This window comes from Anarhichas minor, unplaced genomic scaffold, assembly GCF_050575085.1.
Source record: "Anarhichas minor isolate MPS153535 unplaced genomic scaffold, ASM5057508v1 ptg000004l, whole genome shotgun sequence".
Lineage (NCBI taxonomy): Eukaryota > Metazoa > Chordata > Actinopteri > Perciformes > Anarhichadidae > Anarhichas > Anarhichas minor.
The window spans coordinates 180,045-206,692 of NW_027466450.1; the positions used below are offsets into that span (position 1 = coordinate 180,045).

Here is a 26,648-nt window from a genome sequence, read left to right on the forward strand (position 1 = left end):
AAAGATGTAAGATGTACATGCTACAATTTAGAACTGCACACAACCAAATTACAGTAACCACAGTGCCAAAGAAAGGTGGTGAGAGACTACACACATTTCTGTGTGTTCAAAAATGGACACTTAAAGCAACACATGTAACACTTAAAGGGTACACAGTAATTGTGATGGGGTGTCACCATCAAATCCATCAAAAATATCTGCAGCAGCTGGAAAGGAGGTCGATGAGAGACTTTGCCTTATTATTGTAACAGTTTGACATTTTGGGAAATACGCTTATTTGCTTTCTTGACAAGAGTTAGAAGAGAAGATTGACACCAATCCCCAAAAATGAGAGAGGTACTGATCTTCTTGTCAAACTCACTGCAAGAAATTGAATAAGCTCATTCCACGAAAATGTTGAACTATTCCTTTAAATGAAGGTCATTGAGAACTACTACACATAGATGACGTCGTGTACCTCTTTCCAACGAGCTTGTTGGCGACGGACAATGAGGCCATGGCGGAGACGGTCTCAGCCTCCTCTGCGTCGCGCCGGAGGGCTTCGCTCAGCGAGCAACCGAGTGTGGAGGCGGAGCGCTGCAGCGAGCGCCAGTATTTACCTACAAACGACCAGGACGGGGTAAAAGCCGAATTACAACAGAGAGATTTAATGAGTGTGGCTCGACAGGTTTTGCATGTGGAATGTTAACATATGTAATATCTACAGATGCTAAAAACATACTAGTCATCAGACCAAAACCAAATCATATGTCATTCAGTAAGATAAATAACATTAAATATAATCTGATGCATTCTGTAAATAGATGTAAACAATCCACTCACTCTGTATTTCAAGAACTTTCTCCATAGAGTGGACAGCGTTGGCATTCGGTATCTGTTGCAGCACCTCGTCAGGAATGGGGTCTAACTGAAAAAACAAAAAAAATAGAATTACCACCTCGCGGTTGTTGCCTCCGTGTTACATCTATGTCCAAAATGTCATCACTTCGTCATTCTATCCTATTAGACATTCCTGTAAAATTGTTAGAATTAGCCCAGGTGGACTCAAGGATGGATAGATTTGGGCCAAATTTGAAGAAATTCCCTAAAAGGTGTTCCTGAGATATAGCGCTCTCGAGAAAGGACCAGAGAGACGAAGAACCCAAAAACATGGCTGTCACCGGCCCAGGCATAATAACATGAACACACTTATTTTCTTAGCCTTCTAACTTTTTCCACCAAAAGCGATTTGCAGTATCCACTAACCACATCTTTGAGATTACTTAAGACACTTATGCTGAAATGTAACTGTTGGAGGGCAGACAACTTGGCAGTGTACCTATGCCTACTGGGAACATAAGCTAAGTGCATTAAATGTATCGTGGCATTTATTTTTCCTCCAATATAGTTATTACGGCCGGATGTGTGTTTTATGAACGTGACTGACAGGTGTTCAGAAGCGCTGCTCCAAATCACAGCAGAAACCTCACTTGAACTAAAGCGGTTCCCTCCTGGTTTAACGGATCACTTTTGAATGTGGACCACAGCCCGTTGAATCCCCCCAAGAGGTGGGGAGCGAGCTCGAGCTGCTGACACAATAGAAAATAGAAGTGCAGATGCACACCTCCTCCCACTCACCGAGAGCTTCGCTACTCTTTGACACAAACTACAATGTGTGCTTTGTGCTGTGTCCCACTCTTAGGACACATACTAGCGTACAGACGCATACACACGAAAAAACCTACTTGCTCACACAAACGTACAAGCACACTCATGCACACACTCAAACACACACAGACACACACACACACACACACCTCAGGGAGCACAGCTAAGGCCACGAAACTCTCCAAGCCACAATTCAGAGGAAACAGGGCTATTCCCCAACCCGGAATGATTCAATTTCCCCTTTGGCCGATTGCACATACGACACTTTCTCATCCCATTTTGTCAAACAGGCCCATTCAGCTCTACATTCCAACACAGACAACAAGCATCCTTTTTTCTGCTCAATCATAACCCCAACAGAATAAAGGACCAACTGAGAAACATGTAAAGAGAGACATAGAGAAAAAGAAAAAACAGCTTGGCCAGAGATTTGGGAGCAGAGCGCCAGAGAGAAAAGGAAAAAGCCATCGTTGGTACGTCTCGCTTGGCCAAGGCTGGAAGTTTTCTTATAATTAAAACAAATAGTGTGTGGGAGGGGTCAGCGGGGGCGGAGGCAAGAGGCAGTCTGGGGAGAGGGATACTTTAATCCTGCTGTGGCACGACAGGCTACATAATGCACAGAGGAGCGGACGGAGGAGCGTGCACACAGAGACACACGTATATTTACATTGGGTTATTTGCTCTTTGGCTGACACTCTCATCCAAATCAACTGACAAAAATTTCTGGGGAGTGGGCTTGATTGAGCCTTCGCTTAGTCCCGCCCCCGCTGCTACTCCATCAAGCTGTCAGAGCAACCATGGAGCCCACACCGTCACTAACTGGACTCCCTATAGAAATATAATCTAATTTTTTGGAAAAACGAAAAAGCTATTTCAGAGAGAAGCAGACGGGTCTACAATATGAGTTTGAAGGAAATATCCAGGATGTCAAACTGATTCAGCCGTGAAAAACAGGTTAAAAAGATAAAGACAGAAGCTAAAGCCTACAGATCAGTGTAGTGTGAACCAGCACATCACCTGGACATGGAGACAGAAAACAATGAAATGAAGGAACAATACTGTTCCTGTAAAGGTCTTTATTCACTGTAGCTAGCAGTAGCATATAAGTGGTAACGCTAGTTAAAGTTGAACGAACGTACTCAGTTCTTGTTGTTAGCTCCACAGGTTGTTTTTTTTAACGTAGAAACGTAATGCTTTAGAAACGTATATATCTCCATCCAACCTCTCCGGTCAACGACTATCACTATCCCATCACGTTTACGCTGAAACCATTTTCTGACTGGTTGGAGCTTGCCCAAGTTGGCTGAAGCTACGCTACGATTGGCCAGTCTGCGTTCGTAGGCGGGACTTAGCTGTATAGTTCAATAGTTTATCCATGCAATTACTCAAACACAACCTCATTCTTTTCACATTGCAACAGATACAATCAGCCCTCGAGGAACCGCCCTGCTGTTCCATTAACAAAAATGTGGGTGTATGTTGGTACACACAATGAGTATTCTTGCTATAACATGTGGGATTTATCAAAACAAGACAGGTCAGATAACAATAAAGACACCTGTCTGGTAGCCATTAGTCTGTTTCCATTGGCTCGGGCATTCACTTCGATATCATATGACAAAGCACTTGCTTTGTATAGCATGATCCATTTTTTCTATAAACCACTGGAAGCTAAACTGTCCATTTCAACTCTGATATAATCAGAGCATCTATTTAGTGTCATGCTGTGTTCTGACTGACTAAAGTACAGAGGCTTCTGGCAAAGCACCATCAACCTGCCAGTGACTGTATGTGAAACTTAGCCTGCATGTTGACATGATGGCTCAAAGTCAAGGTGCAGCAAAAGTTTCCAGAAGATAAAGACCAAGCGCACAATCCTGATTCATTACTTTCTCAATTGAATGGTGTCAATCAACTTTCTAGCTCGCGATTGTGAAGCAACACTCCCACATCACTCCAGTTTTTTTGACGCAGGTCTGATCTACACTCAAGCGCACCTGGGAGCTGCTCAGAGTTGTCAGCTATGGAGATCATCTTCTAGAGAACTTGGAAGGTTCAGTCTGTCCAGATCAGTTGGATTGTGGGGGAGGGGGGGAGACAGCAGTACTTATTTATCACTCTCATCCCAAACATTTCCCAGCCACTCTGGGGACTCAAATTGTCAATCTTTCAGTCAAATCTTCTCAAACCTTTAGGCAACAGCCGCCAACTTTTCACCATAACCTGAGCCATTCCCAGCTCAGCCCCGCCCAGACCATACTAACCCAGCTCCCTGTCGGAGCAGGGTCAGGGGTTCTCTGGGGTTTCGTGGGGTTCATTTCAGAGCAGGGTTGGAGGGGGGCAGCCTGTCAGCTTGATTGACAGCGGGGCCTCACGCTTATAAACTTTAATGGCTCTTGTCAGAGTACTCCAGGGGCCCCCACCTGACAGGTATGGCAAACACACAGACATGCATGTGCACTATATACAAGCACACATTTGTCTGCCACATCATCCATGGTGACATTTCTGTTTATTTGAGTTTGTGGTCCTGGCTGGGCCTGGACCTCTACATCTTCATACCATCAGACGTGCTGCAGTCTTTGAGACCGGGAGAGAGTAATGCCCTTTAAGGATGGTTTGCTGCCACTGTGTTGATTTATTTCTGAGGAAGTCTATTTCGCTGTGTGACACGGCCGTCCAACGCACCAGACGCGGGCCAACATGGAAAGCCATGAGCCAAGATTGAGGAATGTGCCCCGATAAAAACATTCCAGAAGGGAGGCTATAACCAAAACAGTGGGGAGAGGAGGAAATCCACTTGTTCAGCGAAAGAAAAGTGCACAAGGCACCCATTGTTTACTGTTGTGTCCATGTGCATATGCTGGCAGTCACTAAAACTGGTTGATTATGTTATGCTAACTGAACATGGTAATGATGTGCATTGTGCAAAGCGGGTGACCTTTTCGGGAAAAGAGGTGTACGTTTGCCTCGTAGTCGGGGGGGGGGGGGGGGGGGGGGGGGGGAATGCTCAGGCCCTAGAGGGGTACAGGTGAACTCGAGCGTCTTACTGTAACTGGAGTGTAAACACACCCAGTAACCTCATTGACAGCTGGTAGCAATTAGCATATTAGCCTGTTGTTTATCAAATAATTGCTAACAACCGTGCCCCGAACCGGGCCAACATCTGTTTGCGAGCAATCATCAATTAGTCCTGAGTTCAGAGTTGACTGGTGTAGTTGCCAATGCATCATTCATGAGCTATTTAACTAAAAATACTTCACGATTACGCACTACAGTGGTGGGGGTAAATTAAAGAGCCTGTAAAATCCATTCAGCAATTTCCATCCCTCTCTTTCCCAGCTAATTTGAGCTGCTTTCAAAGGAAACCTAATGCTCATTATGGCAAAGCTTGTCTTAACCTACCAATAAAAGCGCATATATATCTCTCACACTAGCAAGCAGTAAAACACTGGAAGTACACAGGAGGTGAAGAGGGTATAAGGAACACCTTTAGGACGTTTTGGCGCCAGTGTAAAGGCTGCCAAAGTCTGCCTCTTTAAAATGCCAAACAACAAGAGCATTAATTATAAAATAAACATGATGATTTCTTAACCATATAGGCCTTTTACTGAGTATAAGACACTATCTGTGGGCTTAGTGGCAATATGTCAATTCTAAATGTATTTTTAAACCCTTCTGTACTTGTGCAATATAGCATCCATTAGTCCAAACAGGTAGAATAAATGGCAAGACTTACTGGCAGTACCATTCAAGCTACATTGAATGGTTTAAGCTACAGTATATGCTACAGTTATGGTAACGTCTTGGGTTCTGGACCGTTCCAGATGATACAAACCCTCGGGCGGTTTTGAAGCTTTATAAACAAAAGCACAGCTGACCAGCTAATCCAGCTGTGGTCCCATGCCTGAGCCTACTCATTCGCTCCATTCACAGTTGGCCAACACACACACACACACGCGCACAAACTCAAATATATCTTGTAGAAATAACCCACTCAGTGGACACATTCAAACAAGTCCAAAATTCATTCTACTGTTGGCCAGATTTGCCTTGTTGGTCAACCTGGTGGGGAGGCTACATAGACCTTATGTTTGATTTATTTTGAAGTCTTCTGTTTCTTATTGTGATTCTAGTCGCCATCTGAGGCCATTGCCCGACATTATCAGCAAAAAAAGAAAGAAAAAAGAAAGAAAAGAAATGGCAGGCCTTTTATCTCCCTCCAGCTCAGTCCCTCACTGACATTTTCCAGCTACATTCCAAGTCCATTACAGAGACCTTCGCTGAGATTATGATAAAAACACTTGCTTCCTGCCATTTTGATCTGATCGGGGACATTTTAGCCTCTCTTTTTTTCCATTTGCTATCAGTTATCAAAGCTCCACACAATTGAATGATCTGCCTTTGTTCAAACAGCTGACATCACTTGCTGCCAAAAAGCCAACCGGTGCAAGTCATGAGAACTTTATGTCTTAACTTCAAGTCAACAACGTCCACATTTGCTTTGTTCGTCCCTTTATCGCAGCCATCTTCTGCTCATGGGGCACGCTGCACATCTCTTACTGTAAGCGTTCTTCATCATGATACCTCTGAATGTTTCTATTCACGGTTTCCCAGATGAAATCTTCTGAACAAATATGTTACTTTCTAAAAATAAAATAAAAAAATCGGTGATAATATCCGACAGATTTTTGTAAAATACTCTATGTACAACACTCAAAGTTTTCTAAAAACCTGCATATGATTAAGAATTTGAAGACCTGCATAGGTACCGTTCTCTGTGCAGCTGCTGTATAACAATAGTTGTATCCTTTCCTACGTCAAATGATTACTCCATTTCCCTTTATTATCTGATCCCTAGGCCCAGGGTGACCCTGCTGGAAGAGGTGTGAGGGTAACCATTTTCAGATGTGTACCAGCGAGGGGGCCCCGGGTGAGAGGGGTGTCCTGCAGGGCTGATTCAATTGACGCTCCCTGCCTCCTGCCTATTTTCACATTTTCAGCTCCCTATGGCACTCATCCAGTGACCTCCTCCAAACCCCTGCTGAGGCCGGCGCTCTGCAGGCTGAAACCCAAGAAGCAAACCCCCCGATCCAATTCATTATTTTTGCAGCAGGGCGGTGCTATGAGTAACGAGAGCGTCCTTCAAACTGGAAGTCCTGAGTACAAACCTCCGTGACAGCAAAAAGCATCCGCCCTCCTGAAGTGTCCTTGAATTCCTGAATCCTTACCAGCTGTAATGGCGGTGTTACTCTACGACGTTGAGTCATTGGTGGGCACAGTGCAGGTAAACACAAGTAATTAGTTTGTGTATTTCCCGCAAAACCTGAAAAGTCTCTGACTGGTTTTGGCACGTAGCAGAGCTTTCCTCTTAAGAGGACACATTCAAGGGTTAATAACGTTGCCTCGCGTTCCGCACTGCTTTAACTAAACACCAGTATGACCAGCGTCACCTTTAAGTTCCTGCATGGTAGATCAGTCTGCAGTGGTCAGTGTCTTCATGTTCCACACAACAGTGGGCTGGTTGGTCACAGTGTCTGAGTTTTTATTAATGTGTTATTATGTTATTGTTCTATTTGTTTTGCTCTGACTCCAAGATCCACATGGAACTGGGCCATGTAATTTTTTTTACGATTCCAAGAACTCATTTATAGCTCGAGCTGTCTGCAGGGCTGGAACAAGAGGCCGAGGAATGTAGAGATACCACCTCCGACAAGGCAGATACAGAGTCACAGATAAACATAGAAGTACATATCCAGTCGATAACTTCTATCCATGCAGGCTTGGTTTGTTTTAAAATCAAGACGGACATAAAATACATTTTGTCCAATGGATAAATTGTTTGCTTACTTCTGAATTAGTGTCGCATTACGTTTACGATCACTGATGTTTGTCCGTTTCAAAACAAAGACAATGGCAAGAGCAACAATCTTTAATTGTCCCAAGAAATGTACCATGCACTGTCTTTCATGTTTCCACACCAATTCATTGTTACTATTATGATGTCCACAATGCAGTCCAACAACTAGTATTACTTAATTCTCTGTGAGGTATTGTATGTACCGAATGAGAAGTGTGGACCCATGTGCATTAGTGTAACTGTTCTGGAAGTCTCACTGGGCAGACGATAATGGCTTTAGCAGGTACAGTAGCCATTCCAATGCAACTGACACTCAGGGTGTGCTTGTGGCTTGGCCTGCAACAACAACACTTGAGACTTGGTCCATTTTTTTCAAAATAAAGTGTCTGTCTAGATATTCATTCGTGATGTGTGGTGATTTCTTACTTGGCATTCTTGGTGTTGATGAACTTAACTCAAATATGGGCAAAGATCATTGCCAAGTAGAACAGCAGTTGCTCTCTTTACTTCTTCATTATTTAAGGAGTGAATTGGCTCACAGACATGTGAAATTTGCATCCACCATTCACATTGTATTGTCTTGAATTGAAACATGACTTCCACTCACGATGACTCAAAAACACATCTTGTGGGATCACAAATAGACCTCCTTAAATACAGTATGGAATGTAGACAAAACACTAGGGCTGCCCCCTTGTTGTCATTTTGGTCCAAGTCAACTAAGATTTCTTTAGTCGATCCTTGTTTTATGCTTTTTTCATGCTGAACTAGTTATTCCCAAGAAACTTGTAAAGATATCTCTGGTAAACACGTTTGTGTGTTTATTTCTGTAGAAACAGAAGCACACACACTCAAGAAAAATAACTGCAAGGTTTTAGTGCCCAAAATACCATCAAATGCGTAGTTTTTGCCCTGTTCATTACTGGTGAGGGATTAAATGGATTGTGAACAAAACAGCAACAGATTAGTAGTGGACTTTAGAGACACAAGTGTGCTTGTACTCCGTTTGTGCAGAAGAATGTGCGGAAACAAACAGTCACACCTTCTCTTCTGCTCTATAATCTCCGTTTAGTACGACAATTCAGTAGTCATTTAAAAATAAATGCACTGAGATATCTTGGACGCATAATCTGGGGGTGGGGGGGGGGAATGAGACTAAGCAGCCCGTCCAAAAAAGCACTCCAGCCTCTCCATTAGCTGGAAGAAAAGAGTGGGCGGCTGTGAGGAGTTGCTATTCTGTTGTGCGCCATGAATCACAAAGCGCCGATGTTTGTTCAGTTCCTCGGCCCAACCTACACACTCCCACAATTAACCTTCTGCCTGGAAATCCTCTCCCTCTGACGTGTATGTGTATGTGCATGTGGTGTGTGTGTGTGTGTGTGTGTGTGTGTGTGTGTGTGTGTGTGTGTGTGTGTGTGTGTGTGTGTGTGTGTGTGTGTGTGTGCGTGTGTGTGCGTGTGGCGTAGACTTCCTCTCTGAGTGTTCGAGAGAGCGTAACATGGAGAGAAGATGGTTTTGGCCCAGATAAATGAGTACTGTTCTCAGAGGCTCCTCTACATGCAAGCTTGTCCGGTATTTTTAACTCTATATATCTATGTAACCGGGCCATTATGCTGCACCTGTTTGGCAGTTAAAGTCATTCTTTCCTGTGAGTCACCCAGTCAGGGGACACAAAATCTCAATGTTGCAAAGGATGTCAATATTAAAAGGCAAGAGGTGGAATTTTCTAGCTTAAAAGGGATAGTTTGGGTGTTTTGAAGTGGGTTTGTATGAGGCACTTATCCAAAAAGTATTTCAGATACCTATAAGACAGGTGTTTTGCTGCTGCCCCACAGGTAATACACTGATTATGGAAAACTATGTCAAACAACCGCAGTTCAAAACATATTTTATGGTTATTTGTAGCATGTTGACTTTCAAACTCAGACAAAATGATTTGCTTCCGGAAATGTAGCCAGGAATAAAAATGACAAGCAACACGAGTGCAACTGCATTCTGAAAATTTCACGCTGACAACACAAATAAACCAGATGCTCTTCATCTGCCCCACATATTCACTTCGACACAATTAAACATAAAAACTACACTCATGTTGCTGTTAATCAAGCTCATTAATGCATTCATTAGGACAGACTTCTGAATCAACATGGTTGCCTTGAACACCTTATTGCTGGCATTAATGTGAACTTACAGTCTCAGGGAAAAAGCCAACATTACAGCATAGCAATTTATTGCTATTGCATAGCAATTTATGCTGCAGGGAATAACCAGGTCATCATTTCTAAATGGACTTTTTGTGGTGTGTATACCTAACTCCCCGCGTAAACCTCAGTCCATATTTAATCTCACACCAGCCATAGATTTAGTCCACAATTCCAAATGTATTTGTCCAGTCTTAGTGCCTTGCTCAAGGTTATTTTTGCTAGTAGTCTCTTGGCTGTCGTCTTACCTCATTGCCAAGCAGAGAAGAGACGCAGGCTTCGGAGGCATCACATATGGCCGTGAGGTCGTGACCTCCCTCCAGGGCAAGCACCAACCGACCGCCTGCCAGACCCATCAGCTGCCTGGTCAGGTAGCCAAAGCCTGAACACAAAGGAAATGACAGCAGAAAAAGAGAGGGGGGAAAATAATGAGACGGGGGGGAGCAGTGCTGTTCAAGCTCTAACTTCCTTTTTGGATATTGATCAAAGAAAAAAAAAAAATAGAGAAAAAAGGGGGTTTGAGCAAGGATGAGAAAAAGGGGGTGACTGCATCAGAGGTAGGAAGAGGGAGAGAAAGCACACTGTGGATTTACTGGGGGCCAAAAAACAAACCATAATATGAGCCAGGTTTAATTTTAATAAGTGCGGCTTTGCGTTTAGGCTCGGTCACAGTCTTTGATCTTTTGCTCTCAGGATGAGGGGAGTTTTTAATATATGCATTCAGCCATACTTTCTTCTCCCCTAAATTTTCCCCATATCCCCCTCTTCCTGCAATCCTCTCTAACCACCCATATCACCCCCTTAACAACCAAGACCCCTGGTCTTATTTGAGATCTGCGGGATGGTTTTAGAAAATCTATTTCCTGGCACGCCAAGGTCTCGTTCTGAATACGCAAGTCGGAGGCACAAAATAAACACAGAGGCGTGTGTTTGTGCGCCTGTGTGTGCGTCTGCCACTCTTTCCTTCTATACTGTGCTGCGTTGTACAGGCAGGGGGATGTGAACATCATGAGTGAGGACCTGGACGGCATGCATTCAAATGTGCATCTTTTAAAGTTCTGAAGAGAATTTTTATCTATGGCTTTGAAAAAAAAAAGAATGATTAACAGGGAAACCGTGGTCAGCACTTACATTTGGCTGTCAGCTTGTATCCTCCCAGGGGTGGAGCATGTCCGTCTACCGCATCAAAGCCCGAAGATACCAGAACCACGTCTGGGGCGAACTCGTTGGCAATAGGCATAACCACCGTCCTAGGAAAAAAAAACATCAACAAAAATAATGTATTTACGGTGGAGGCTGTATAAGAGTCTCCCATCTCTATCCAATAATTGTGGCTTTACTGTATATAGAACACTTTGTTTGAAAACAAGTGCATGCATGAATTTGTTTGAAGGCCAGAAAGCAGAGATTCACTGTGCGTTCCAGTACCCGTACTACCACACTTTTTAGTAGTACTATTCAGTTTGTCCCAATAGTATGTCCAATGCAGTATGTCAAAAATACCAAAAATACAGGATGTCCTACTGCACCCAGTCAAACGTTGTAGTATGTTTGTATATACGTTGTAGTATGCAAGCCAGCAAGAGGGTCAAAGTTCAAGGTGCAATGTTATGACGAAGTAGTATGTCCAAATTGAATGCATACTGCACGCAACAGTTGGTACTTTGTAAGGGCAGCTGCAGTATGTACTAAAAGTAAAAAGAAAAAGTATGTAATTTGGAACGCAGCATCAGTGTCTCAAAAACACACACCTGGTGAGGTGCAGGCCCAATGCCAATGCCCCCCCCCCCCCCCCCCCCCTCCATTCTTCTGATTTCATGTGTTTTGATGTTCAATCTTTAATATGTAATGTTTCTGAGTAAATGTAATATTCCAGGCTGAACACACATGTGCCGTCCTCTTTGTTAACCTTCTCCATGCTTCCACTGGTAACCCCCTGTTTAACGTCACATTGCTATGAATTGTGGGTAATTCCCTTGGGCAAAGTCTGCAGAAATACGGACTTTCGGAAAGTGTTCATAAAGGGCTCAAAATGTCTGCCAGAGAGCCCTCACACGCTCTAAGATTTGACAGAGGGACAGCCCTAAACCCTCACTGACTTTGCGGGAGCGCACCTCAAAGTCCGTGAGTGTGGAGATTGGGATTGGGCCGCAGTCTCCATACCAACTTATCCTGTTGAGTACCATCTTTCTGAAGCAGGCATATCAAAAACTAATAGTGCATTTCATCAACGGAGATTCTTGCAGCTGCAACAGCAACATCTATTTAATGGGCTGACTGAATGACAGGGTGACTGCACTTCAACCAAACACAAACTGCTCCAAAATGTATTAAATATATATTGCAACTGCAACCCACTCAAAAGTCAAATCAAAACCACAGAGCCAGATGAGCCAGCTTTTCAAGATTTCAAGAGACCAATTGTGTGAATCTAAACAGTTTTTACAATTTATATATCTACCATGTTCCCATTCAATTTAACTGTGTCAAAGTAAACCGAGAGAGATTAAAGAGGTACCAGCAGTGGAGCACTGAGGGCCCTACTTCAACCATATCCTAAAAAGCTACACATACCATAAAACATATTTTACACAATTCCTCTTTTCTGGTGATACAAGAAGAATGATCGTCTCGGTACAGGCAAGCTAAATACATTGTGGTGGTTAACATAGGGCCAAGAGGACCATTCAAATATGCACATGATATGCCTTTAGTGTGCTTACTGTCCTTGTGATGATGATTGTTGAATGCTGCACCCAGCGGAGATGCTACATGTCTCTATTGCTGTATATCAGTTCCTGTATTTTCAAGTCATTTTATGGCTTTTCCTCCCTTTCGTGGTTTTCAAAGCAAACATCCACCTAATGAATTTGTCTGTACAGCATGTGTGTGGCAGAGAAAATTACAGCATACACTTCTTGAAGTGGAAAGAAGTTTGGAAATTTGGAGGCAGCGACACACTAGAACATCCTTAAGTAAAAAGGGGAAACGGAAGGACAGATATAATTGCATGTGTGCGTATCATGTGTGTTAATTATGCAGGGTAATTCTAACGCTGCATGGGTGTGGTCAATGAGGGCTGTTTGTGTACAACCTTCCTCTTACTGGTAGGGAGGGAGTACTTGTGTGCAATGTGTCATGCACATAAATCCAATCAACAGCGGGGTACTGTGTAATGATTCACTGCACGTTGTGGCTGGAAAATCCAGTCTGGTTTTCATGGTGACCCTGTTCGAAAAAATGTGTGTGTTTTTCACAGAAGGATTATATTAGATCACATGGACTAGTTTGAATTTATCAGCTTCATTTTATCTTTTTACGAGGCTGAAATTAACTTTATTAAAAAAGAAAGGTATCCAAATATAAATCAGGTAATGTAAACATTACTTAATGAAAAAAAAAAATACTGTTAGTTAAATAGCTCTAAAGGCGTTTACACATGGCGTTTCTGTTTGTGGTTTTCTGTATTTGGTTGGGGTATCCGTAAAGGTATGTATTAATTAGGAATCAGTCATACTGACTGATCACTGAACTAGAGTTGGCACCGTAGAGGCTTTATCAACTTCGTATAATATCGAAGTATAATAGGTCACAGTAATCTGGTTTAGGACTCAGTTCATAAATAGTTATAGACTCCCCAGATGGCAAAACAAGTGGTTCTCTTAGATTTGCAGAGGAATTTTCTGGCGGTCTGGGATATTCGGGCAAGCGGTGTTTTGGTGAGGTCTGCGAGTGACGGAGTACCACAGGGTTCCGTCGCAGGTCCTCTGTACTTTGCTGACCTCAGGAACATGGTGCTGGTTTTGCTGGCTGTGGGGGAGCAGCGTGCCCTGAACTCCGGAGGCCACCGGTCTTTCCAGCTCTTGTTCACCACCAAATTATAACCCTAAACTGCGCACACCACACACCCCCCACCACACCACAACACCCATACGTACACACAGCTGTCTGAGGGAGAGGCGGGAGGTAGTATTCCGAGTTTATTGGTAGTCCCAGACAGAAAGGATACACTGAGTGCGTGCGTCACTGTGTGTTAGCGTGCATCTGGCAATATTTCAGAGGAAAACGTCATGTGAGGAAGATGAAGGAATAGGACAAAGAAAAAAGCTTGAGTGAGTGAGTTAAAAATATAGAGAGCAAGAAAATGGGCATGGCCTAACCTGTAGGGGAGGAGTCTAGGAAGAAAACATGGATTTGACTGAGGGAGTAAGGACATGAATATATACAGATTGAAAATTGTTCCGTTAGCATTACGGCAGGTGCAAATGTGTCTAAAAAGGGAACATGATCCTTTGTTTGAATCACACTTTCATGACAATTATGTGAAATGAACAACCACGCTGCTAAGGGAAGTAAATATTTTTCAGCTCCAGTTTCAGATTTCATCGCACGTGTGTATCCGCCTACTTACAAACTTACATACGCACACACAGCTTTGGACCATTAACATTTGGGCCATAAAAGACCCCACATTAAAAGGAGTTGACCACAGGCGCGCATGTGGGCTGACACACGGCGCAGGGGGAAACCTTGACCGCCAAGGATACTTGAAGCACTGAGGGCTCCCCCACGCCCCTCCTCCAACCTTGAACACAGACAGTTTGGGTCACGGTGAAAACTGTTGGTGTCATCAGTTCCAGCCCCCACCACTCTGGAACAATATCCTGACATTTAAGGGAAATATAAACCCACAGTAATCAATTAGCAGACTGGCATGAAGGGTAACCAGTGGTTTTAGGGGAGACTAATTATGTGTGAATCAGAGACTATGTATGTGGAGATGAAAAAGCTTCTCTGTTAATTAAGGGAGGGGAGAGTTTACGAGCTACGTGGGCATCCTGAGTAAACAGGTTGCGATCTAAACCACTGCCGGCTCTCCCACAGCCAGATCTTACTAGGAGTGGAAGTACTTGGGTAAGCATGTAGTGCAAACTTTTGTTTAGTTCACCTAGCAACAGGTTGCATGTGTCACAGTATCAGTTTATGGGAATGTCGGTCTTGAGACCGATTAAAAAGAGTGGTCAAAATCAATGCAGGTGTTCAGCTCCAAAAACAGTGGATCCTACACTCTGAATCTGTGTAACAAACAGATATTAAACGTCATTCTCACTTCCATAAAGGAAGTGACCACCATCTCTATATCCCATTGCCCTCTTAGCATCGACTGTGCTTTTATAGACCACTCTGCCTAATTATTCCTCTTCTGGTCGTGATGAGCACATTTGGTTTTTGGCAATCGTCATCCAACATGATTTCAAGTGCAACAGGTTAATACAGCAGTGTAGGTCTTAAGGCGTAGTGTTAATTTTTTGAGCTAAGGAAAACTTCCTCTCTAGAGACTACTCATCTTGGTGTAATTGCTCCGGTACCTAATTTATCCTTTTCCACATCTTGATTATGCCTTTTGGTCCAATGTACTCCAGGCTTCTAACATGTATAAATTCCTTAGGTTTGTTAATATATACTAGAATAAACTAATTATCTAATCATCTAATATTCTATAGTCTATTAATTTCTGCCAAACAGATATATTATCACGCCAATGAAAAGAGTGTAAAAACATCTGAGGTCAAGTTTCCGTTATGCAAAAGCGTGAGTGCAAGTTTTTCATTCTAAAAATCTTCTAATATTTACTTGAGATAATTACCATTACCAGCTTATTCCTAGGGCTTGAGCAGTCATCATTGGAGAGGTTCAAGTAAAGAGCCAGGTGTTTTAGAACAAAATATAATCTCTGTCCTTTAGAGGGAGTAGTGTTCATCACCAGTCAACAAAAGGTTAAACTGCAGAGTTTCAAGGCTTTCCTCCTCAGTTCATAAAAAAAAAAGTAAAAAAAAAAAAGTAGAGGAGAGCGGGAGAGGGAGAATAAGAGAGCACAAAACTCACACACGCACACTTACACTTCAAAGCCCTGTCATCTGGTGCTGCGGAGAGCTGGTTTGAATTAAGTTTAATTCTCCTCCTCTCTCGTCTTTCCAAGTTCATGGCAGAAGAGGGAGTGAAAGGAGGAGGATGAGGGGGGGAGAGAGAGAGAAAAAGAAAGAGAGAGAGAAAGAGAGAGAAAGAGAAAGGGAGAGAGAGAGATGGTGCTTCTGGTTTTCATTAGGGCCAATTTTCTTATCTTTTTTCTCTGTGCTTTTCTGGAGGCTCAGACGTGATCCCCTGCAAATGCAACGTGGCACAGGCCAGCCAAAGAATGGGAAGGTGCCGGCTGCACGGCACGCATCCCCTCCCGAAGATGGAGTGGACCACAACACACAGAGATTGAAAGAGAGAAAGAGAAAGAGAGAGGCTGTGTGTATCAGGTGTCCATGCGTGCATGTGGTTGTAAATGTGTACGCACACTGATGTAAAAGCTGCATGTGTGAGCATTTGTGCATGTTTCTCTGTGTTTTTGTGCATATTCATGCATCTTCCTGGAAGCTTAAACTAGGGCTTTCTGCATTTCTGAGCTTGGGAGCAGCATGTGCATTTGTATAAACACACGACTATCTGTAACCATGTTTCTTGGTGTGTGTGGTAGATCTATGAGCTGTGAGACAGGTTTGCTGCTGTCCTGTGGGGCCTATGAATTGTCCAAACCTGCCATAGCCTCGGGGGATTAATAGCACCAGGGCCTGAGGTGATAACAAGCCCACAACATACGTTCTCTTTCACTTTGGATCTTTTCCATCATGTTTCATTTAATAACCCCAAATTACATAAACAGAACACACAAACGCAGTACAAGCCTCTCGACATGTATATAGTATATGGATGCATGCACCCCTGAACAAACACACACATACCAAAACTACTGTTTTACGTTTTAGATGGTTACAGTTCGATGTTTAGAGAGTGGGCTGGTGAAACCAAAGTGCAGTGCGTAACTGCTCAACTTAAATACGCATTGAACGACTCAAATACGGATGGAACATCTCCAGCAATGCCCTTATAAGAGTTACAGGGGTACTCCACCAATTTTAAGCACAACATACAGTCTTTATATCACAAGGAGTACTACACAGCCTGTGAAAACAGTTACACAAAGTCAAAGGCTCTGGCTTTCCAAAGCTTCTAAAGAAATAACCCTGACGACGGAGTCACCGTAATCTCATTTTGGGCTTGAGACTTAAATGTTTTAACCAAAAGCCTGCATAACAAACTGGAGGTGAGGTGTGCATTTAGGAGGCAGAGTGTGTCTGTTTGAAAGACACTATGAGTTGCATTATGGGAATTATGGCAGGATCAAGTGTTTTCTTGTAGCGGGATCTACATGGGTACTACAAGTCTGGATTATTCAGCCTCTGCGGCATCAATTTTAACCAGTCCCTTTTTGAATGTGTCTGCGTCAAGTCAACTGACTTCTTGGAAGTGGAAACCTAAAAAGCTTGAGTACCATTTTCAAAATAGCAAGTATGAGTCTGTTATTATAAACAAATTTAAACAGGTTTAAAATAAACGTTTAAGTGTAAACTGGCAAATCAGCAACACTGTGTGTTTTAGTGCTGTAGTAGACATGAACAATCCTTCAAATTCAAAAGGGACATCTTCATTTTCATTTGTATACATATACGTGTGTGTATATTGTGTCTGCATTGTGTATCAATATAGAAGTAGAAAACGTGTGTGAAGCATACCGCACTGGCTACTGGCTTCAGTGATGGATTATAAATAATATTGGCAGAATGATATACGTTTATTAGGTGGCTGTCATCGGTGCATTAGGCACACATGGGTAGAATGAGGAGGATGAAGGGAGAAGAGACAATAAAAAGTGAGGAGCGGGAGGAGTGAGAGCACACAGGGGTCTGGGGTGCATTAACGGGGCCAAGGTGTGCTTCCGGGGGTTTGCGTGCCAAAAGCTGCGAGAAGACAGCGGCCTGCCGGTTTGATGCATTTGGCTCAGGGCCAGATGGACACGCGGTTGCAAACACAGACTCATCTTCAAAGAGTCTGTGTCTGTGGTGAGTACACGGTTGTAGTGTGTCTATGATCTGCATGTGTGTGTGTGTGTGTGTGAGGTTATAAATAGCTCCAGAAAGTAGACCTAATAGAAATTAGGCCTGGCATTAGGAGGAGCTCCCTACCTACTCAACAGCCCTCAATGGATCATTTGTCAAGCTATTTGCTGCAGAGCTTTCCCTCCAAGTCACTTTCAGGGCAGATAGCGCCACGAAATCAGCCGCTCAGTCGCAATGTGTCTCTAAAGTAGCAGGCGACATCAGTGTCTCACCTGAATGCAGCCAGGTAGTCTGCATCACTCATGGGAGGTTCCAGTCCTCCAGTAAAGGCCATGTTCACATTGAAGCCCTCACCTGCTCCACTGCCCACCTGCAACACACACACACACACACACCAACATGACTCGGTTACTTTGTGCAACAGGAGTGGCAGGCCGGCAGAGAGACAGACTGGTGCTACTTCCCACCTCGTCAGGCGCTCCACTGCCGGGGAAGAAGTTCCCATCGTCGTAGCGATGCAGCGACAGGTAGAGGATGCTGGGGTCTGCGTAGAAGGCCTGCTGGGTGCCATTGCCATGGTGAACATCCTGGAAACGTGGAGGTAAGAAAAAGGGACTGGTTAGGGCAAAACCTTACAGTGTGGTGTGGAGTGACATAGGGACATAGCTGTCTTGACACCAAAAGGACCTCAGGTCATTATGAAAATGAGTAAGTTTCACATTAGACAGGGTTATCAACTCCTGCACCTGCACTGAGACCAGCTGAACGACACTCAGACTATATATCTGCAATACTGCCAGACAGTCGAGTCTATATCTCAGCCTGTTGTGATGTCAAAAAAGGGATGGTCAGCAGGATTCAATAAAACCCTCAACTTCAAAAAGGCATTCACTTTTGCAAACATCCACTGAATGACCTCATTGTCTACATCCCGAGAATGCTGATCCTAAAAATGTCGCTGTTGGCTGCAGCGGTACGACAACGAGTTTACTCGCTGGACTAAAAGTCGCCCTGCGACAGACGGAGAGGAAATGAAAAGGCCCTTCAAAGGCTTTTGGGAATGGCCATGACCAGCGAGGGACGCCGCTGAAGAGCAGAGCTTCTAGACACGGGCGAGGCTTTGTCCTACCTTCTCATGAAAAAATACTTTGGCTCGTTTTTTTTCAAAAAAGAGACAGTGTCTGACCTAAATAGCATATATGAAGCATAACAAGTCCAGCATACAGTTTTGGTCTGTTGCGCTGTATTAACAATGCAAGTTTCAATGTGGTGTAGTCTACCACTTTTTGAAATAGCACAATGTCAATTTGTTACTGCCACCCCAACAACACTGTCTATTCCCTCAGTAGATGGTTATGTAACAAGCAACCCATTGCATTGCACGAGGAACTCACCCAGTCCACGATGAGCACTTTACTGACATTGAGTCTCTGCTGCAGCAGCTTCGCTGCTATGGCGACCGAGTTGAAGTAGCAGAAGCCCCTGAAAGTGGACAGTAAGAGGACAGCGCTTATTAACTTTTCTGAAATTACAGTAGATTTACAACGTTGTCACGACAAAGTACATCTCTCTTTGAGAACAACACACTGATGTCTGCTGTGCAGAAATTAAGTAGAAGCTTTGATATGACAGGACGGTTACGACATGGGACGCAAGTTGTCTAGAAGGACGAGCTGAACAAAGCTCCTCAAGTGAAGCGAGGGAGGAGGAAGAAAAAAGTAAAGTCATGGAGAATTTGTCGATAAAAATGCTGTGCAACAGGCCAGAGCTGATCATTCTCTTGCTCAAATTTTGTATTTACTTACATAGGCGTGCTCTCCTCAGCGTGGTGTCCAGGTGGTCGAACTACAGCGAAACCATTCTGTCGGGGGGAAACAAAAGTCATACACACACAGCCTATTTAATCATCGCCCACGGAAGTTGATTCTGTCTGACCCTAAAGCTGCTCACTCTAATCTAATGACACTTTCACTTTCTCTCTGAGAGGTCAGAAAATGACACGACAAATACATAAATTAAAGCAAAAATGCATTTAATCCTATGTCCTCACGTCTACAATGTGTGCCGGTCTAAACCAATCTTACATTCTTAAAAAAAAATTAAAAATGATTTAAAGTTTCTCACAGTCAGTCATTGAAAAGTGTGCGCACACAGATAAACAGATGCTTACATCGGGTCAGTTAAGGGAAGCTTTGTTAAGGCAGGGACCTGCGGGACTCTGTTTTTGGGGGCTGCCACTGCTATGTGGGGACATTAGATAGATGTTTGGGCTGATGTAGAGCGAGGCAAGCCCGACTAATGATGTTGAGTCAGCTGCTGTGGATTAGCAGCCAGCCGGGAGTTTACTGTAGAGACAACTGCCTCAGCTGGTTTGAAGACACACCGCATGATACAGTATGTACGTAGGTGTAGGAGAGACAAGGGGAAGGTGGATCATGTCTCTATGAAGAGGAAAATTAACTATGGATTAAAATAGACATGGGTGGAGGAATAGAGAGCAACAGATGGAGAGACAGACATGTGTGAGTGTGTAGAGTCATGTGGAGGATCTTCAGAAGACCATCTGTGTGTGTGTGTACGTACGCGTGTGTGTGTGTGTGTGTGAATGTGCGTACACATTCTTAAGATCAGGTTAAGCTGAGGGCAAGTCAATACATGTGAACTTTAACCCTATATTATTCCAACACATTCTCACTCCCAGCACGTCAAATACTGAAGCTTGATCGTGAGCTTCCAGCTGCAATTTTGAACGCGGCAGGGACGGCGTGTCAGCTTCCACTTGCTACACACATAGCGTCTTTTCAAAATAAACTTCTGTCTTCACAGGAGGTTAGATTTAGGCAACAAAACCGCTTTGTGAGGTTCAGGAAACCGAGCGTGGTTGACGTTAACTTGACTGACTCAAGACTCGTGTAACTATCAAGTGACTAGAGGTGTCTACTTTTAGTTTCGCAGCGGTCTCCTGGAAGAAAAGTCCTGCGTTTGTTTGACCCACCCGCTCTTAATACTATGTTTGTTGTGTCTAATAATGGCGTGTGTTTAGACCGGGTTGATTATTCATGTTTCAGTTAAATTGAGTGTTTTTCCTCCTGGAATGTGATTTACCTCTTATGCCAATCAGACAATGTTCTAGACATTGTAGACCCTTATTTCTTCATAGTAATCCTGCCCATATGTAGAAAAAGTACTGAATGCAAGCACATATAGTCAAAAATATGGCGTGCTACTGTCTCTCAGAGGAATGTCATTAGTCTGTGGCATGCTGGTGCTAAGCTAACGCTAAGTGCGACGGCTGCTCTGCAGGTGGCTGTCGTGTAATGCCAATAAAACGGGCCTGTTAGTGGGGACTGCTGGCATTTGCAGTACCCGTGAGCAGGGCCTCCCTGCTGGGTTCAAACAGTGAGCAGCCATCGCCACAGACACAGGAAGGCTGGCTGGTGGGGCAAAGCATGACGGGGGTGGGGATGTCTGTCTGGGAGGTGCTAACGAGACTTTGGGGTGGATGGTTCTGGCAGGAGGTTTCTCCTTTCTTGAGGTGTTTGGAGGCGTGAATGGGTAGTACATTGCTATGAGGCGCCGTAACATTAAGTAATCCATTAGTGACTAAAATAAAGGCCTTCCCAGTGCTAGTCATGGACTTATCTTGGTGGGGTCCATCTGAGCTTTGTTTCGTGTTAGCTCGATCTTATTAATGTTGCCTGTAGTCCCTAAAAATAAAGCCCAGCAAACAGCCACGACTTTGCTGCTCATTTGACTCAAAGTATCCGAACTAACCTTCAGTTCACCCGACGCTACTTTGAAGACCAGCTCCACCACCGAGCCGACGGCCAGACGAGCCGCACTGGATGAATGGACCTCGTTCCAAATGGTGTCGCTGTCCACCTGCAAACACACACACACACACACATGCAGGCATGTGTTGTTTATCTCACATTTTTAAAGTTGGCAAAAAACATGCAACTTCATGCTGTTTTTCATTCATTTAGGGACATCTGATGGCGTAGTTTACAGTAATTTAGCGTGACAGCGAATTGTTAAACTGTGAGGACATTTGAAATCATTTAGCTTATGTCATTTCACATCAAAGTTAGTCTTTGAAAATAGCAGTTTAGGGACAGCTGGAATGTTTTCACGGACATGGACCGAAACCAAGAGAGAATCTGTGAGGCAGTAACACATATTTAGAAGCTTAATCATACGCTCATAACATTTATTATAGCACACTCTTAGGAGCAGAACTGTGATCAATACATAAAAGCTAAAAACGTAAATTATTACGTAAATTATTTGTTACTCATTCTGGCATTTATTGTAGGTGAAGGGTACGCCAGTTTCAAAACATATAACTTTGCCAATATGTCGACGAATAAATTGTTAAATAAAATCAATCTGCTAGGAACTTTAGATATGAAGTCCTGGATTGAACATTTTAAATACAACGGAAAATTTGAAGTCCGGGTACAAACAAACTGGAAACGAAGGTAAGCCAAGAAAAGTTAAGCTGTTTTGCATTTATTTACACATTTTATGAGTATTTGTGTGTTTGAGTAAGTTCAGACATAGGGGCCACCATTCAGTGGTCAAGCCTGATTAATGCTGAGGCACGCTCAGCCCCAATGACAACAGTACATCCACACACGTGTACACACACGCACGCACGCATACACACACACACACACACACACACACACACCACAATAGACTATATCAGAGGTCTTCAACAGGGGGTCTGCCAGGTGTCATGGAGGGGCTCTGTGTCGGAACCACGCATACTGACTACGGGGGTTCCGCAAGGCTCAGTCCTGGGCCCCCTTTTCTTCTCGCTCTACACAACATCTCTGGGTTCTGTTATTCGCTCGCATGACTTCTCCTACCATTGTTATGCCGATGACACCCAGCTGGTCTTGTCATTTCCCCCCGGGGACACTCAAGTGGAGGCACGCATCGCTGCGTGCTTGGCTGACATCTCGAAGTGGATGACGACACACCACCTCAAGCTCAACCTGGACAAAACCGAGCTACTGTTCCTCCCGGGGAAGGGTTGCCCGCACCGAGACCTGTCCATCACCATTGATGATACCGTGGTGACGCCAACTCAGACTGCGAGAAACCTGGGTGTGACCCTGGATGACCAACTGTCGTTCTCAGCAAACATTGCATCGGTTACACGCTCCTGCAGATTCCTGCTCTACAACATCAGGAGGATTCGCCCCTTCCTCACTGATGAGACGGCGCAGGTGCTAATCCAGGCTCTTGTCATCTCCCGCCTGGACTACTGCCACTCACTACTTGCCGGAGCCCCGGCGCTGGCCATCAGACCTCTGGAGCTTGTCCAGAAAGCTGCAGCTCGCCTGGTGTTCAATCGCCCCAAGTTCTCCCACTCAACTTGCCTTCTCCGTTCTCTACACTGGCTACCTGTAAGAGCCCGCATCCAGTTTAAGACTCTGGTGCTAGCCTACAGGGCAGTGAAAGGAACAGCTCCTTCCTATCTCCAGGCCATGGTCAAGCCCTACACCCCGGCCCGACCACTTCGCTCTGCTACCTCGGGGCGACTGGTTGCCCCGTCGCTCAGAGGTCCCTGCGGCCGATCGACCCGGTCGCGGCTGTTTTCTGTCCTGGCCCCACAGTGGTGGAATGAACTCCCCACTGACGTCAGGACGGCAGAGTCGCTGCCCATCTTTCGGCGCAGGCTGAAAACTCACCTCTTCAAGAAGGCCTACCCTTCCGCTTAGCACTTACCTAGCATCTACTGTATTCATACTAGCTTATTGCACTTATTGTTTTTATATTAGCTTGTGGCACTTATTGCATTCCTTTGTTTCTGCACTGTACGTTGGCTCTGGTTTATGCTCTTAGATGCTTGTTTGAGGTAGGGACATGCACTTATTACTTCTGGTGACTAGTTGTTCTCTCGAAAACCGATGTTGAATACACTTATTGTAAGTCGCTTTGGATAAAAGCGTCTGCTAAATGACTGTAATGTAATGTAATGTAATGTCTGCGAAATCTTTGGTTGATTAGACAATTCTAAACATGAATGTGTCCATTATTTTAATAGTTCAGTATTGTATGAAAGATAACAGGTATGTTTATGCATGGCAGTGGCACTAATAGGCCATCACTCATTTTTCGTTTCCATATTTATGTTTAAAATAAAAACGTCAATTTGAATAGCTTGTATGCATGATTATCATGCAATTGACAAACAATGTTGATATTGGCATTGGTATCAGTTGACAAGGTATGTTTATAAATGGCAGTGGCACGGCCACCCTACTCACTGTACCGTGCACATGTTTAAAATAAAAACATGAATATATGAACCTGTGTATTATTTGAATAGCTTAGTATTGAATGCACAATAAAGAGGTATACACGGTACTAGGCCCATTTAATATAAAACACAATTTCATACAATATATATAGTCGGGGGTCCCTGCTCCATCTCTCTATCAGTTTGAGGTTCCTTGGCCTGAAAATCGTTGAAGACCCCTGGACTATATGATTGATTGTAAGCAAGGCCGCGCACAGGATAATATACACACTCTCCATTAGGCATGGCAGATACTGCAGGCAGATGGAGCACGTGATAAACACAGAGAGAAGAAGCTGGCAGAGGAAAAGAAGAAAAGGAAGGTCTGTGTGTCGATGTGTTTGAACTGTACACACATGTGCGGAGCGGACCGATGCCAGAGCTCCGGACGAGGCTCTCCGATGTGAAACCCGCGGCTCTCCCACTTTGAATGTGTTAACTTTAACCTGCCAGTCACCTGCTCTGTCGCGCTTTATCCTCGCCGACGGCCTTTCGGTCAGTCAGCTGGCCGACAGTCACAGTCACCCCAGTCAGACCCGCAGGCCCTTTCAATCAGTCAGTGTGTTAAGCGACTCAACAGCTTTTCGGGCCAGCGGGCCCACTTTACTTTCCTCTCCAGTGACGGGACTGGAGGAGAAACCCCATTATAACATCCACAGAGGGAGGAAAAAGGCTCTTTTTAAGCCATGCCAAGAAAGACCATGGAATAAAAACTGTGGTGCGTTTGCCGTAGACGAAAAACTAAAAAAGGAGGGAGTGAGGAGGTATGGAGAGCGTCGTCGATGAGTGACTCAGGGAGCAGAATGTGAAGAGAGAGAAACCGGCGCGAGTAGAAGACAGTGTGTTGTAACCGAGTCAATGGACGAGGTGAGCGAGCGACTGAAGAGCCCAGTGAGTGAGTGAATGGGAAACTGAATCGTATATACAAGTCAGGTTAATGAGCACAAACAGATGCTGCTCTGAAGCAGCATGCGGAGACTGGGTGGTTTTATTATTTGCCATGTTGATGTTATTTTTTCGCCTCAAGCCAGGAGTGGGACGCAGGGAAAAAGGCAGGGAAAAGTGAAAGGGAAGGTGGGCGTTTGTGTGTGTGTGTGTGTGTGCATTTGTCAGAGGTAGAAAAGAGCGGGAGAGTGCTGGTATGACTGAATGATGGTTCCCCACAGACTGACAGCCTAATTTCAGCCCCCTTCCTCTGTAAATGTGTGTGTGGGACTTGTATGTGTGTGCATGACAGGAAGACAACAATTTAGCCCCATTTGCCATTATAAAGAGCAGAGCAAAGCAGCAAGGAGCTTGGGCTCTTCTTGTTCCCACCATAGCAGCGGTAACCCCCGAGGGAGGGAATACGGGGGGGGGGGAGAAGAGCGAGCGAGCGAGCGAGAGAAGAATTGAAGAAGAGGAGAATTGAAGAAGAGGAGAATTGAAGAAGAAGAGGAGATGCAGAATTGTTATGTAAAAGGCATATGGAGCTGTAGGTGGCTTGGCCTTTGGAAATCCTCAACCTTGTGAAGGAGTCAATAGCAACACACACACACACACACACACACACAGGTGTGAGACTGCCTGGACAGATCCATTTCAAAAGACAGCACTTCCGACTGAGCAGCCATCTAAATCATTGCCTTAGCACACAAACATCCCCGAACACACTGCTACACACACAAACAAAAACATACACCCCCCCAACCATACCAAGGCGCGCGCACACACGTACACACACGCACACAGCTTGTATGCTGAAAACATCTGGTTATAATTACAAACACTGCGGAAAGCAAGCAACAGCTTTTGTTGCCTCTGGTCCTTAAGGGGCATTTGTGTATGTGTGTGTATGTGTGTGTGCGTGTGTCTGTTTGGTGGAACAAGAACAAATGGGACCATTATTTAGGCAGGGGCCAGAGAGAGAGAGAGAGAGAGAGTGGGCGAACACAGTTATTATACTGCTGTTTGATGATGCTGAAACTATGCTTGTTTGTTTCATTACAGAGTGAGATGGAACAGTGCAGGTTGGGTATTGATTAGATTAGCACAGTGTTGTAAAAAACCCAACGGTCTACTACAACAGTGTGACTAACACTTGATATTTCCAAGTTATAGCAGGCGCACAAATTACCAATACTTCATCACCTAGTGAATATTTGTTAGATGACTCAAGGGATTTTAAGAAGTGAATGGAAGTGACTTACCCCTATGCCTCCGCACGGTAACCTCACAAACATGGGACTCACTGAACCTGATGCAGAAAGACAGAAATGTGGAATTAGAAACCGTAAAATGGAAATGGAGAAAAGAGAGAGCGACCAGGTAAGGAGGTAACTTTCTGAAATCACATGCACAAACGGGTGCATGACCCCCTAGAAACTGAGCATTTGACCCTTTGACCTAATCTAAGAGCGAGAGTATACAAGGGCATGCCTTAATTGGGCGAGGTGAAGGGGAAAAGAAGTATCTCATTGCCCTGATAATTAAACCCTCTCCTTGTTCTTCAGTGGGAATCCAGATTTTAGGCCAGAGAGAGATCCGTTCTGCCATAGAAAATGGAAATGAGTGAACTTTTGACTTTTTGTTAGGTCAGAACATAAACAGAAAACTAGTTGGTTAGAATTTCCTCTAAATGGCAATTTATTTATTTTTTATTCTCCAAACAACTTGTAATTGCCTTTAAATTTGATCTAACTGAC

The 26,648-nt window shown here is 44.2% G+C and overlaps 1 protein-coding gene across 4 annotated transcripts in view; it reads right to left on the reverse strand.

Annotated features, from left to right (window-relative positions):
• Positions 1-26,648, reverse strand: part of hdac4 (histone deacetylase 4) — a 125,415-nt gene that overhangs the window by 19,293 nt on the left and 79,474 nt on the right. For 3 of the 4 annotated variants that reach the window (XM_076105199.1, XM_076105192.1, XM_076105187.1), the window contains exons 18-27: positions 26,154-26,200; positions 21,426-21,533; positions 19,457-19,512; positions 19,046-19,133; positions 18,119-18,238; positions 17,924-18,021; positions 10,840-10,958; positions 9,957-10,090; positions 823-907; positions 458-599 (exon numbers count right to left, since the gene is read on the reverse strand). In XM_076105199.1, the coding sequence (XP_075961314.1) occupies positions 458-599; positions 823-907; positions 9,957-10,090; positions 10,840-10,958; positions 17,924-18,021; positions 18,119-18,238; positions 19,046-19,133; positions 19,457-19,512; positions 21,426-21,533; positions 26,154-26,200 (997 nt within the window). Of the gene's footprint in view, positions 1-457; positions 600-623; positions 908-9,956; positions 10,091-10,839; positions 10,959-17,923; positions 18,022-18,118; positions 18,239-19,045; positions 19,134-19,456; positions 19,513-21,425; positions 21,534-26,153; positions 26,201-26,648 lie in introns of those variants that run through there. The other variant, XM_076105206.1, reaches the window with a different exon arrangement.